The sequence below is a fragment of the Lissotriton helveticus genome, chromosome 8 (assembly GCF_964261635.1).
Source record: "Lissotriton helveticus chromosome 8, aLisHel1.1, whole genome shotgun sequence".
Lineage (NCBI taxonomy): Eukaryota > Metazoa > Chordata > Amphibia > Caudata > Salamandridae > Lissotriton > Lissotriton helveticus.
The window spans coordinates 62,439,435-62,454,412 of NC_136069.1; the positions used below are offsets into that span (position 1 = coordinate 62,439,435).

Below are 14,978 nucleotides of genomic sequence, written 5' to 3' on the forward strand. Positions count from 1 at the left end.
CTAGCTACCGGGCCGAGGGCTGAAGCAGGGCTGCGAGCATAGCAGGGACTCCATTGCCCAGGAGTCCCTGCGAGACCGAGTGGCAGCTTCCGGTCCGCTCTCCCTGTTGGTCCGCCCTTCGCCCACCAGGAGCTTAAAACTTGTGTTTGCCCCTAGCATTGTGGGTCACCTTTTCAAACGACTGTCAGGAGCCATTACCTGGAGGCTTTGGGTGTCTTTGAGCGCCTTTTCCCAGACCTGCCGACGGACCTCGCCGCACCCGCTCCGCGGGTGCCGCATCGCCGGCTGGGAGCAGAGCTGGTCACTGGACTTTCCGGGGGGTCAACGAGCCTAGCTACCGGGCCGAGGGCTGAAGCAGGGCTGCGAGCGTAGCAGGGACTCCATTGCCCAGGAGTCCCTGCGAGACCGAGTGGCAGCTTCCGGTCCGCTCTCCCTGTTGGTCCGCCCTCCGCCCACCAGGAGCTTAAAACTTGTGTTTGCCCCTAGCATTGTGTGTCACCTTTTCAAACGACTGTCAGGAGCAATTACCTGGAGGCTTTGGGTGTCTTTGAGTGCCTTTTCCCGGACCTGCCGACGGACCTCGCCGCACCCGCTCCGCGGGTGCCGCATCGCCGGCTGGGAGCAGAGCTGGTCACTGGACTTTCCGGGGGGTCAACGAGCCTAGCTACCGGGCCGAGGGCTGAAGCAGGGCTGCGAGCGTAGCAGGGACTCCATTGCCCAGGAGTCCCTGCGAGACCGAGTGGCAGCTTCCGGTCCGCTCTCCCTGTTGGTCCGCCCTCCGCCCATAACGTGCACTATATCAAGGACTCATCTTCCCGCAGCGCGGGACGCAGCTCGGGGCGAAGACCGGGCTAAGAGCGGGCCGTTTGAGGCCGTTCGAGGACCGGAGAGACTGGTCTGGTCCCTAAACTCTTGGCTCACACATTCCCCACTTAGTGCACATCGCACCTACACCCTCCTCCTCCTTAGCTAAGCACATAAAGTTGTAACCCACCATTATGTCCACACGGGTTACTCGTAGCAAATCCGCGAAGGGCAAGAGGAGGATGGTCAATGGAACTTTGGATGATTTTATCACCAGAACAAATACAGCCATTGACCATGAAATCACGAAAATGCAAAAACGTGTATCCCTGGACCTTGAAGCGGACCTTGAAGCAGCTAGAAGATTGTCTGAAGCTTTTGCAACATCCAAGAAATCTTCTCTAGGACACATATCAACAGTTAAGAGCCCAAAACATTTACCTAACTCCCGATCAATTATAACCCAGGTCGAGGTTCACCCTATCCCTTCCCTATCTCCAAGGCTCTCCCTGTCTTCTACTTCCTCCCATTCACACAATAGTGATATTTCCCTTTTGTATGACAGCGACAGGAGTGTTGACATTGACTTAGATACATCTTCCATTTTGGCAACCCCTACTACCACTGAGGAGTATGCTTCCCTACAGGGTCACCACCTGAAAGTCCCAATTCAAAAAAGGAAGCGTACTACAATGTCTGCCTTCTCGCGGAAAAAGGCGAAAATAGCTAGTATACATTGCCCATCTATTGTCAATCCATCTGTCCAGCAACCAGCACCTAGTCTTGTTGCTTTAAACTCGGACCACCCTAATGTTTCAGGGAGTTGCCCAAGCCCGTGCCCAATTGCAAGAGTCACTACACAGGCGAACTCAGGGGGGGATCCAAGTGTGCTTGGGGGTAGCGACGGTGAGTTCCTAGAATTAGTCTGGAAATCATTAAAAAAGCTTCTTACCCCGCTGGACCTTAGACTTGCTCGAATTGAAAACCACCTTTTGGAAATGGAAAAGAGCATTTTAAATCTAGCAAGCTTCACTGTCCAAAACAACAACGGGCCTCCCATTGTCCAGGATGATACAACCCCTATTATGCCAAATGTACCATCCTCAAGTAAGCCTATACCTAAGCCACTACCTAAACCACGTACCAAAGGTTTTGAGCCCAAACTCATTTATCCCCCCACTAAGCCACCCCCACAGCCTCCACAACAGCCTCCCAAACCCAACAAAGAGGCGGCTGTTCAGAGGGCTAATCCCATTAACCGTAATCTTCCCACCAAACACGAAACAAGGAATGTCGATAATTTTCGCGGGGGTATATAGATCTACCCCCTGACGTAAAGCCCTATGTGGTAATATTAACGGGTGTTCCTGTTCTTGAGAGATCCATTCAAGAGAACTATTGGTCCCTCAAGAACAAGGTCATCCACTGGTTAAACACTAATAGGCAGACCCCAAGGCACCTGAGAAGTAAAGTTTTAATGGTGCGTAGAGTCCCCTGAGTAGGACCTACACGCAAATCAACCCCAGGTGATTGTATAGTAGTCTCCTTCGATGAACCCCAGACGGCAGAATATATTTGTTCTTGAAACTCTGGAGAGGACAATTCTTCCATTGTCCCTAGACCTCTAACATTCTTTTACCCCCCCCCGTCACGTCCAAAACTCTGTGGCCGAGTGGTCAAATCCTTGTCTTCCGGCATATAGTGGTGTGAGCGGGGGCCGGCATTATTATACTAATAGGAGGTGGCAGGGAGCAACAACCTCAAACAGATTTGGTTGCTTAGAAGAGGTTGATTGACTCTCCCTGCCCCCCTGTATATCCCATGATCTTAGGAACAAATCGTCACCAGGAACCCTGGCTGTAGCAATTCCTGAGAGCAGTCCAGAGCGGTGTAGCTCCTCTTCAAATGATATGGGAAAACTTGCTAGGCCACTACCCAGCACCACTTCCTTTCATCCCTCCATTAGTCACCTTTTTGAATATTATAACCCTTGTGTCGTAGCAGATGCTGGGCGGACGTGCAATGCCATTCACGAGGTAGCACAGCAATATACAATCTCGACCTCGTCCGATTCATCACCTCGGTCACCTTCACCTGAGCTATCTCTAATCTGCAGTGATAGGGCAGATCCCACATTAGCCTCTTGTGTATCATCTCCCACCGAAGCCAAATCTAATATTAAGGTGGACGCGGAGCCTAAAGTGACAAACCCCACAGGGGATGTCACCCTGTTACCTACAGATAGGCATCCCGAGTCCAACACATTAGCACCTCGGATATCCCTAGGAATGAAGACTACCGGGAACATCGTTCCGGGTACTGCGCTTCGGATCCTGAGCTGGAACGTAGCAGGCCTTGCACGCAATCTTACCATGCCCGACTGGAATCTCTTAGTTGAATCCTTCGGGATTTTCTTATTGCAAGAAACCTGATGTGTTGAACCCCGGCATAAGGTGGGTTACACCACATATTTCGTTCCAGCGCTTCAATCGCCTGGTTCTAAAGGTCGCCCCTCAGGTGGCCTTTTAATTTGGGTCAGAATCTCTCTGGGTCTTTCCATCAGACACCTTCCCACAAACTCCCCTGACCTGCAGCGATTATTAGTTAAAGGTCTGGGGGGGAAAAATTTGAAAATATTTAACATCTATCTTAGGGGGGCAAGGGGTGGCGTATCCACGTTGTCACAACTAGGCCTAGAAGACGAACTCGGAACCTGTAACGCTAATTCCCTTGTCCTTCTTGCCGGGGATTTTAATTGCTCTTTTGAGCCTCTTGCTAGTGAGGACATCCTAGACACTTGGGAGGAAGACACTAGGAGAGGTATCCCTGTATTAACACTTGATCCTATCAAAAAATGGTCTCAGGGGGCCTTAAATCTCAATGCCCTTTGTATGGAATTTGGCCTTAGGGCAGTAAATGGGAGATCCAAATCTGATCCCAAAGGGGCCCATACCTTTAATAGGGCCGGCCATACCTCTCGTATCGACTACATTCTTCTGAATTTTAAGCTTTGGGCCTATCTGTTCGACATGGAGGTTACTACAACGGCTGATAGCGACCACAATTTTCTTGCACTAACACTGTCCTCCCCCTGGAGGGGCCTGAAGTCAATCTCCCCCCCCATGCATGGAAGTCAACCCATGAAGTTTGCCCTTCAAAGTGTGGAAGGAGGCTTAAATGGAGCAATTGGCAATTGCAAACTCAATAATGTCCAAAGCCAGAGTAGGGCTTGATGCTAGTTGCCCTGGGAAACTGGACGCTTTGCAACTTTTCACTGAAACAACCAAAGCTTTGGGAGATTTGTTTACTATCGCTTCAGCAGATGGGAGACGGAAGGGCAAAAGCACCAACAAAACTGGCGACTCCTGGTTCACCCCTGCCTGTCGCTCTGCAAAATGCGATCTCATCAGAGCAGTGAAATCTAAGGAGTCTAATAACATCAAACTAGCAAGGAAAAGGTACCGGAAGATACTATCTATGGCCAGGGTCGAGCATGATACGCAATTTTGGTCTAACCTTATTGAGGCAAGCTCCAAGAAAGACTCAAAGGGCTTCTGGGATCTGGTGAGATTGAGGTCTAAACCCATTGCCTCTCTTTTGACTTGTAACATCACTGGGGAGGCGTGGTTTGCTCATTTCTCCCAGCTCTACTCTTTATCTGGGGGCTCTTTACTCAACCACACGACCCAACTGCCCGGCCTTTGCTCCTACCATAGCACAGCCCTTTCAGAGACTAACCTCTTCACCGCCAAGGAAGTTGAAGGGGCAATCAAATGCTTGGTCCCTAACAAAGCTGCGGGGCCCGATGGAATCCCAGGCGACCTTATAAGGGTCAACACACAAGAATGGAGCAGCCTAATTGCCGCACTTCTGAATGCTGTATTGAGGGGTGGAGCATTCCCGGCCTCATGGAAGGGAGCGGAATTATCGTCCAATCAGCTTGCTCGACTCTACGCAGAAGATTGCTGGCAAAGTAGTCCTGGGAAGGATCCAGCAGTGGATGGAGGAAGAAAAAATCCTCTCGGATTTCCCTGCGGGTTTTAGAACAGGTACTGGCACAATTGAGCAAACATTTCGGCTCCTCATGATAATTTGGAAAGTAGTTCAAAGTCAAAAAACCACTTTATTCGATTTAGTTAAAAATCATAAAAGCATACTACAGTCAATATAAAAGGGCAATTTGATTTCATGGGAAAATACATACAGTAATAACAATAATATGTACAGTTTAAAAACAGTTGTAACAATAATGTGCACAGTTTAAAAACAGTTCAAAGAAAGGGTAATTGTCAGCTAAAAAATGCAGATACAAAGAACATATTTCATCCTCCAGGTCAAACCACCTTACTATATTTGCAGTCGCCTCCTCCTGATCCTAACAGCAGCAACAAGATAGTTAGCCACGCTGAACATAACTAGGGGTGAATCCAACATTTGGAGATACAAGAGGGCTGGTTTTGCCTGGTGGAATGCTTTGTCCTTCAATAAAGGCACCAGGTACTTCTGTCTTGGCGTAATATAAAAATGGCAGAACAGCATAAGGTGCATATTATCTTGCAGTGAAAAATTGTCACAGTTGCACACAGGTGCATCCTCCTGCTTAAACCAACCTTGGCTGTCGCAAAGAACCGTATAAATCTGGTTAAAACGAAATTTTACCAGAAGCCACCTATGAAAAGGGATGTTAACTATGGCAAGATACGGTTGTAGAGCCAGGCAGGTAATAGTCAGAAAGTGAGCTCTAACCGTGGGCTTTATAAGTTGGCATTCCTCTCTCTCCAAGCTTTTCAGTTTGGGGAAATTGAGCTTAACCCAATCAAGATCAGATTTTTTTAGACCCAAAGGGGCGGAGAAAATCTCGGGACGACCAAGATCCAAAGAGCACTTGTGAATGTAAGACAGCCAGGGAATATCTTTAAATCTGTCCAAATGTAAACAATCCATCAGTATTTTATGATTTAAACCTAGGTTTTCATTGGTCCAGGTCCGAATCCATAAGAGAATGGGTGCCATTAAAAGGATATCGGTAATGTACACTAGGCCAAGCTCCTGATGGATAGAAAACGTGGCTGTCGATTGGGGGAGCCCTAATATAGAACGAAGGAACTTATTCTCCTCCCTTTGAATAGTTTCACTATTGACATAGCCCCACAAGCCTGAACCGTACCTGGCTATTGCCACAGTTTTTGCCCTGTACAAGCTCAATAATGCACCACTAGGCTTCCCACCAAGTCTCCTAGAGAAACTTAAAATTGCGTTTGCCGAGCTCCTAACCGCTTTAGTTTTGGTTGTAATTTGGGGAACCCAGCTGCCCTTTGTATCATAAATTACACCTAGATAAGTAAAAATTTTGACGTTAGTGATCACTTCACCATTACAGTAGAAAGATTTGGTATTGTTTTTCACATCCCCAAATGCCATAACATGAGATTTGGAGTTGTTTACCCCTAAGTCAAGTGAAGACATGAATTCACTAAAAGCATTTAAAAGTCTCTGTAGGCCTAAGTATGTCCGGGCTATCAAGGCAGCATCATCCGCGTACAGGAGAACAGGAATACGAGTATCCCCTGCACGCGGTGTGTCCAAAGTGACAGTTAAAAGGTTTTTCTCCAATGAGTTTATGTAGAGAGTGAACAGCATGGGAGCAAGGATGCAACCCTGCCGTACACCCCTGCACGATTTGAACCAGGCTGTGCGATTTCCTTCTTGGTCCATTCTAATCGAGACCTTTAAGTCTTTATGAAGTTCAGCAAGGTAGTACACAAGAGGAGGATCAAGACCCAATTTTAACAGCATGGTCCACAGCCGAGCTCTGTTAACTAAATCAAAGGCCGTGGACAGGTCCATAAAAGCAACAAAAATTGACCCCTTTGTAGCCGTGGAATATTTTGAAATTAACAAATGAAGATTTAAACATTGGTCCTCTGTGCCTCTACCTGAGCGGAACCCATATTGAGCATCTGTTAAAATGGCATTTTCCATAGACCAGTTGCTAATTTTTGCCAGTAAAACTTTGCCCAACACCTTCATAGAGGAATCCAGCAAGGATATAGGTCGAAAACACTTAGGATCACTTCTTTGGCCCTTTTTAAAAATAGGGACTATTATTGAACATGCCCAAGTTTTTGGGAATCCCCCCTCAAATACACAATTAAAAACATTGACTAATATCTCTGCCCACATCCCTGGGTTTAGTTTATAGAGATCCAAAGGAACCCCGTCTGGACCAGGGGCTTTGTTACTAGCTGAGCCTTTAATCGCAACCTCCACTTCAGTTTTACTGAATTTTAGCTTGGGAATGGAGGCTGAGGAACGAGGCATTGAAAATGTCTCAACCATTTCTTTTGAACCATATATATTAGAAACGTGTTTAATCCACTCTGCTTCAGAGATGTTAACTTCAAGATCTATGTTATTTGATTGTGCAAATAAAGGGTTGTTAATTATAGGCCAGAATTTGGAGCTTTGTTTAAGGGTAGTAGAATCCATCAAAGAGTCCCAAGCTTCCTCTTTGATGGCCTTTTTCCGAGTCTTGACCACCACAGCGTATTTTTTCCTCAGTTGTGCCACCAGTTGCTTGTCTCTGGGGGAATGTTTAAGGGCTTTCAACAAAGCTGAGTGTGCATTGGAGCATGTGTGATCAAACCAGCCAAAAGCTGGGGCAGGTCCCCTCTTTGGTCTGGCTATAAGCTCTTCTTCCACTCTGGAACAAATAGCCTCAAAAGCACTAACCACCTCCTTCCCCCCCCTGTCTGAATCCCTACATGTCGCAAGTTCTACGGCCATATTTTGCTCAATTAAGCCTAAAAAGTCCTCCGGGCAAACTTTACACCATTTAAGACGCCTTCCCTGATCCTTGCTCCTAACATCCTTTACAGCGGTGGCCCTCAAGGCCACTTTACTCAGACCAATGGAAACGTCCAAGACTAGCGACACCGGGTTGTGGTCACTAAACCCACTTACAATGGCATTATAAAACAATACATAGCGGAGAAGACCCGGGGACAAAAAAATATAATCGATAATCGATTCACTTCCCCTAGCGTTATATGTGACCACACGATCCTTTGAGTCTGCAAACCCTGGTTCAAATAAATCGTTGGAGGATAGCAAATTTTCCATTGCCACACCCTTAGGGCTGTGCTCAAAATGTGGCAAAGTCGTATGATCTGGGCCCGTATCATCCTCAATATGACAATGTAGCCCACACAAATGAACATTAAAATCTCCCATCAGTATGAGTTGTACAAAAGTGGTTTGTTTTGACATATAATTGGTTAAAAAGGAAGATAAACCCTCTAAAACAAAATTTGCAGGACCCCCCTGCATGGAATTATAGCAATTTATTAATACTAACTTATTTGTATCTGCCAGGAGGATTTCCACCAACTGAAAATAATATGAAGAACTGGGGATTTCCTTAACAGTACCTGCCAGTTTAATTGAAACTAAAAACAACAGACCCCCTCTATCCCTACCCGCCATGGAACTCTGCGCTTTAACAAAGAACGATTTATAGCAATCCACCCAGAAAGCATTGTCCCTTGTCCAAGTTTCCTGCAAGGCCACTATATCATGTTCTTTTATCTTTTGAAGCCACACCGGGTCCTCCTGCTTAGCCCGTAAACCCGCAATGTTCCAGGAAAGTAGTCTGATGTTCCCCTTGGCCAGAACTAAATGATCATTTGCGGCTATGCTTACTGTGTTACATGGTACATTAGTAAAGACATTATCGGTACGAGGGGCATTCAAGCTTATCTGCTCTTGCTCTAGTCAGTCAGTATCAATTTGATTAGCTAGAGCCGCAAACCTATTCGACAACACTAAGTCGTTGGTAGGGATGTTCCTTGCGGAATTAGCCGAGCCACCTGCCCTTGGTTGCTTTGTCACCCATTGGTTTATTTGAAGCGGCGAAATGAGGTTGTCTTTAGCCCAAGCATTTTCACTATGATGTAACCTAGTAATCTCTCCCCTTCCTGACCTATGTACTCGGGGATAAAAAAAGCCAAGGGGCATCGCACGAACACCCCTGCCTACTGGGTCCAATGGGGAACTATCCCAAAATAGACGGCTGGAAACATTTCTAGATTTAAAATTAACTATAACACAGTCTCCTGCTACCACTTTATTAGTTGAGCCCACCCAGTTAACCCTTCTTCCTGTCATAATGTTGTCTGCGATGTCACTCTCACCCGAAAGTAGTTGTCCTGGCCAAATGTAGTTTGTACCTTGCGTTTATAGACCTACGCACTGCATTTGACTTAGTTCCACGAGACCAGCTGTGGCGGGTTTTGGGCACAATGGGTATTCCCCAGTATCTACTACACATGCTCATCCAACTACATGAGGACAACTTTGCTCAGATCAGGTGGGGGGATCAGGGCCAAAAAACTTCTTGTATCCCTGTGAACAGGGGAGTCCGCCAGGGTTGTGTCCTTGCCCCCACTCTATTCTCTCTATACGTTAATGGAGTGGTGGAGCATCTCCTTGAACATCCGGCTGATGCACCAACCCTGGCTGGCAGGAAAATTCCCACTCTCCTCTTCGCTGACGACACCCTCCTGATCTCAAAAACACCTGCAGGCCTGCAATGCCTACTCACTGGTTTTAAAGACTTTTGCGCAGCAAGGGGTCTTTCCATAAATGTTAATAAAACCAAGTTCCTGGTAATAAATTCCCGGAAGAAACTCGTCACCCCACCATCTCTGGATTCTGTTACATTAGAAAGAGTAAAGGAATTTGACTATTTGGGCATTCGCCTCATTGATTCTTTGAGCTGGCAACCCCACCTACAAAAGGCATCACTGGTCCATAGGAAGGTGGTAGGAGTACTTACGAAAGAACAACGGGCCTCTATCCTCAAACCTATTGGTCCTGTTTTGGACATCTACAGAGCAAGGGGGGTGAGTGCAGCCCTTTACGGATCAGAACTATGGGGTTTCCAGAATATAGACATCCTAACTAAAGTGGAAAATAAATTCCACAGAGACCTCATGGGACTGCCGCATAGTACTCCTGCCCACCCACTTCTACTTGATGCAGGTACTCGACCAATAGGTGATCAGGCAAGGTTGCGTCCCCTTCTCCTCTGGGCACGCATCTGGAGGGTACCCGAACTATCTAGTTATGCTGATGGGCTAAGAGAATTGCTCTTGTCACCAGGCTGGTCTAAAATCCGCTGGCTTAAAGAAACTAAGCGTCTTCTTATTGCACTAGGTCTCAAGGATGCATGGGATAACCGATCAGCTCCGCCCAAACAGACACTTAAGTCTTTGTATTGGATATGGGTGACGAATGCCAGGAATTGTAATCCCTTCCTTTGCAGAACCACTGTTCCAGATTAGCAAACCATGGGACAGGGCACTTTATATCAAATTTAGGCTGGGTCTGTTGCCAGTGGGTAAACTTGTTGCCAGTTGGAGGTCACCATTGCATTTATCCTCATTTTGCCCGTTTTGCACTAGTAGGCCAGAGTCTGTGCCCCACCTTTTTTTGAGTGTCCAGCCTATATTGCCCCGCGCCGCTCTTGGCTAAAACCCTTGTGTAGGAGCCTTGGAACTAGATCTCATCTTGAGGCTCTTCGCATTCTAAGATCTGACCCCCGTCCTTTGTTCGCTTTCTGTTTAGCTAAATTCTTAGCATGGGCATGGCGGATCAGGTCTCTTAAGCTAAAAACAGTGCATAACCAGTAAGTCGTACATCCTGTTTTAAGGCCCTAAGCAGCATTATGTAAACGATGTTTAATATGAATTTGAAATGTTTTTATATGCACCGATCTTTTTAAAAAAAATTATTTCTTGTCTGTAATGCTTTTTTAAGATATATGCAAAGTATCGAAATAAAGCTTGTTTCATCATCATCTTTTAATCACCTTGGCACCCCATCAGGACCAGTCTCATGACCTGATTTCACTGACTTAATTCAATCTCATACATTGATTGCTGCCTGAATGCAGTTATGAAATTGTCCGCTATAAAGGAATCAAGTAAAAAAAAGAAATCAAGGTTTTGTTTCCTCTTAAGCCTGTTGCATGGATAGTCCAAGCTCACTCTGTCATACTGAAATTTTCAACACAAGTGCACATTTTACTGCCTTCTCCCACACGTGGGAACAACTCACAGGTATGTCTTGTTTATACATCCATCCCTCAGTTGCCAATGGCAAAGAATGTCTGTTAATTTTTTTAAATAATTGTTAACAGTTTGCCTATATTTTCTTCCACACCTTTATACAAGGCAAGGGTCTTAAGGACCCTAATTTACTGCATGCCATTGAGTTTGGTTGGGGTCTATTAATAATCACCCAAACTCCTTAATTTAGATAAGGTGGAGTTGACTAGGACCCTCAGGCACCACAGGAGCGGCTGACTTTCCCGGGCATCTTTCACCGTCCAATGAATGAGGGTGAAGGAGAAACGAGACCCCAGCCACCTGCCCGGCACCCGGTTTGTAGTTGAGAACCAGAAGTAAAGTAAATCGGGGTCGTCTGAAACATTAGAAGATCCATACCTCCAGAAAAAGCAATGACATTTCCTGAAAAAAAACTAAGCTGAAGAGGTGTATGATTTGAGAGTTCTCTAAGAGGGGCTATAGCACAGAATCTAAGCAGACATGAATTTACAAGTTACCCACACGACGGCACTTAGCCAGACTACTGAGCCACTCAAACCTGGTGTAATTCTTACATGCTTGAGATTAGCTGTAGTCAAGGAAACATGTCTTAAAGGAAACATGCCTCACGTATGTACGCTGAACTTACCTTATGGCATCAATGCAAAGGTTCTAGAAGCTTCCAACCAGGGTAAGCACAGTTTTCCCACAGCATGCTGAGTATCAAGGGCTGCCATGAGGAAATTGAGTTGCATAACACTATTTAGAGGATACAAGAAATTTCTGAAATTGTGAGTTTTGAGTACTCTGTCAGCGCCACATGTAATACGAAAAGGAGCGTTTAAGAGGCTTATTTAATGATTAACTGAATTTCACTTGTTAGTGAATTGGTCTAACCATTTGATCTTCTCAGTGGTGTTGCCCACACAGAACCTCATTAGCAGCTTGAGTTTTAATCGGGGAATCGCTTATAGTACAGGGATGTTCTCCAGTGGTGTTTTTGCTGACAGTACTCATGTCCATGTAAAGACCTCAGGGTCTCTTGGTGGTGCACTTGGTTAACATTCTGACTAGTTTGCCTTAAATCTGCCAAATGCATTGAAAGACTCAAACACTGATGACCCTCCCTTTTTTCTTTTTAAACAGCTGCACCTTGAAAAGGAGAAGGTTCCTGAGGATATTGAAGACCCCAACGCCTACAGGTACTGTTCAATGCTCAGTGGCAGAATCCTAGAGAGGAACATGTTTTGTTTAGACAATGGCGTTTGCTGCAAGTTGTGAGGAACAATCCATTTACCTCGGTGGTGTGGTGGGGGAGGAGCAGGTTGTATCATTCCCCTTTTAAGAGGGAAGGGGTACAAATAAAACTGATTTTACCAGTACTAGAAGTGGCACAAACAAGGTCAACTGCTGCTATTATAACCTAAAAAATTGAACATCTTTTTCACATGGATGTACATTTGTGTATGTTCCCCTTTGTGTCTTTGGTAGTCAGATGAAAAAAGTAAGAGAGTGTTGGAGATAGCAAGTGAGTTACTGCACAAGTGAGTGAAAGAGAGAGAAAGAGAGAACAAAAACAGATACATCATGTATGTGTGATGATGACGAGAAGTCCAGAGCTTGCACAGTGCTTCTTGTCCCTTGAAAACAAGCCTAGTACCTTCCTCATAGGATGCCCTCTTCCTTTGCTAACAAGAGCTCATACCAATGCTAAGTACAGGTAGCTAAGGTATTAATCACAGCCCTCCTCCTGTTAGAAAGATGGGGTGGGTGATTGCTGCTTCATAATTGGTGTTCTCTGGCTTTTCCTCCAAGGGAGAAAGAGAGATCTGCTTAGTTACACCACTTTGTGCACACAGCCCATATGCAACACATATGTCTAGAATGGGCAGGACAGGAGGTATGACCATTGTCGTGCCCAGCACACAGTCTTAAGACGCAGACGTGTTCCAGACAACCCCAAAAACCCTACAGTGCATCGAGGATGGCCAAGATAATGCTGAGACAATCAGGATTTGGCCAGGTCTACCCAAGCCTCCAAAGAGTCATACTCCTCTCATTGGTAGGAAGTGGGGAGTTTCTGACCTGTACCACGGTGTATGCTGGTCGTATGTATATACGTATGTCTATAGAATGGATTCACCCAACTAGAAAATGAAGGAGCAGTCTAACGATGAGAGTTGTGCAGAAAGCAGGGAGAGATGGCAGGGGAAGAGATGAAAGGGGATCAGTAATGGGCGTATTCAATGGTGAGAGTGCAGTCTCCAAGGTGTTTCCAACAGTCCTGAGCCCTTCAAGAAGTGGCATTTCTTTCCTCATGGACTGATGAGTTGATCATTGATTCTTCTCCCACACGACCCCTCTGTACTCTGTCCCCGGTCCTCGAGGAGTTTGACTCTTTGGAGGTTTGGATAGACCTGGCCAAATCTTGATTGCCTCAGCATTTCCTTGGCCATCATCGGTGAACTCTGTGGTGTTTGGGTTGTCTGGAACACAACTTAAGACTGCGTGAGCATGATAATTGTCTTGCCTCTGACCAGCCCTATCTAGACAGATGTGTTGCATAGGGGCCGTGTTGTTTTGCTTTGTGTTATATTATGCTTATTTCTAAAAAGCCCACAATCGAAGAGTTTCTTAGCCTTGAGGTTCAGAACACTGCAAAATAAAAACAACAAAAGATGTGGAAAATCAGTTGGACAGAGACAATTGTTAAATACAGCACAGTAAAAACAACAGCAGTAAGAGAGCAAGTGGACATAGAGATATGAATACAAGCAAAAGAGAGAGCCTATTAAAAAACACAGGCTTCCAGAGCTTAACAGCCACAGTGGACAAAGTTCCATCTTCATAGATATCTGTAGTTTTCGGGAGCTCAAGGACTTGGTGATTCTAAGGCCCTTCCAGGCTGATATAATGTAAACTTCAAGGTCAAAAACCTAGAAGAATTCTGATGTATTGCTATGTGAACTAGTTAGAATTGGGAACGGGGACCTTGCAGCTAAGGGCAGTAATGAAGGGACGTAAGCATTGGTGAGTGACAGTCACCGTCTGGTACATCTGACACCAGGGGCCGCATTATAGATGCGGCGCATTGGAATGCGCACAACGTGACATTCCCTTCTCCCCAAATACCTTCACCTTCCCGCCCGTAACTCCCAATACAATAACTATCAGGGTCTGTTGTCCACGGCGTAGCCTTTTATTCACATTACGCTAGACAATTTACCTCAGATCATTACTAAAGAAAGATATCCTTCTTGGATATAAGAATTATTCACAACATCACACTTTAGCTGCATCACATGTCAACGGCAGTAAGGAAATTAGGTACAAGATTACACTTTAACTTTAACTCGACCATACACAACTTGGCTGTACATTTAAACATTACACTTTAACTTTTAGACTTGGATGGACACTAGAACTTGGCACTACATTTGAACTTGGCAGTCTCGGCCACCAATGTCCCACTGTGCTGCGCCGTCAGGCCCCAACGCGCTACAGCCAACCGTTACTTGACATCCAGGGCACCGCATACCACACCGGCCCACCGGGGTACCTGAACACAGGCAGCCTCCCCAAAATACTACTGAGTCATTACATGTGGGTTAGAGCAGTAGAGTCCAGGACCACCGTCAGGTCGGTCCCTCCTCTCCGCCGACCCACTACACACGTCAAATGTACCCCCACCTGGGGCCATGGAATGGTTGCACCTCCATTGTTGTGCATCCCACTTGGTTGTTAACTGTCAGTGCTCCGCCTGCGTGAAGCCACGCTCTTCTGCCGGGTGGGTGGGTGGTCGAAGACGCTCCTGAAGCTCAGGTTGCAGCCTAAGGGGACAAAGAAAATGAACTCCCCAGGGCACAGCCTTAAATACTTGCTTAAGTCTAGTTTCCTATAGGTTTCGTTTCACGATGCCTCACGTCACAAAGACATCACCACCAACCCCCTTCTTTTTGTACTGGGGCCCGAAGGAGGAGGCTCAGCCCCATGGCGCAACTAAATGCGCCCCTCCCCTATGCGCGGGGGCGCCTGTTCATAGTATGCGCACAATGTGACATTCCC

At 46.2% G+C, this 14,978-nt stretch overlaps 1 protein-coding gene across 2 annotated transcripts in view; it reads left to right on the plus strand.

The window, feature by feature from the left end:
• CFAP44 (cilia and flagella associated protein 44) overlaps positions 1–14,978 on the plus strand; it is a 969,845-nt gene that overhangs the window by 579,101 nt on the left and 375,766 nt on the right. For both annotated transcript variants that reach the window (XM_078656625.1, XM_078656626.1), the window contains one exon: positions 12,060–12,115. In XM_078656625.1, coding sequence (XP_078512751.1) covers positions 12,060–12,115 — 56 coding nt within the window. The remainder of the gene's footprint in view (positions 1–12,059; positions 12,116–14,978) is intronic.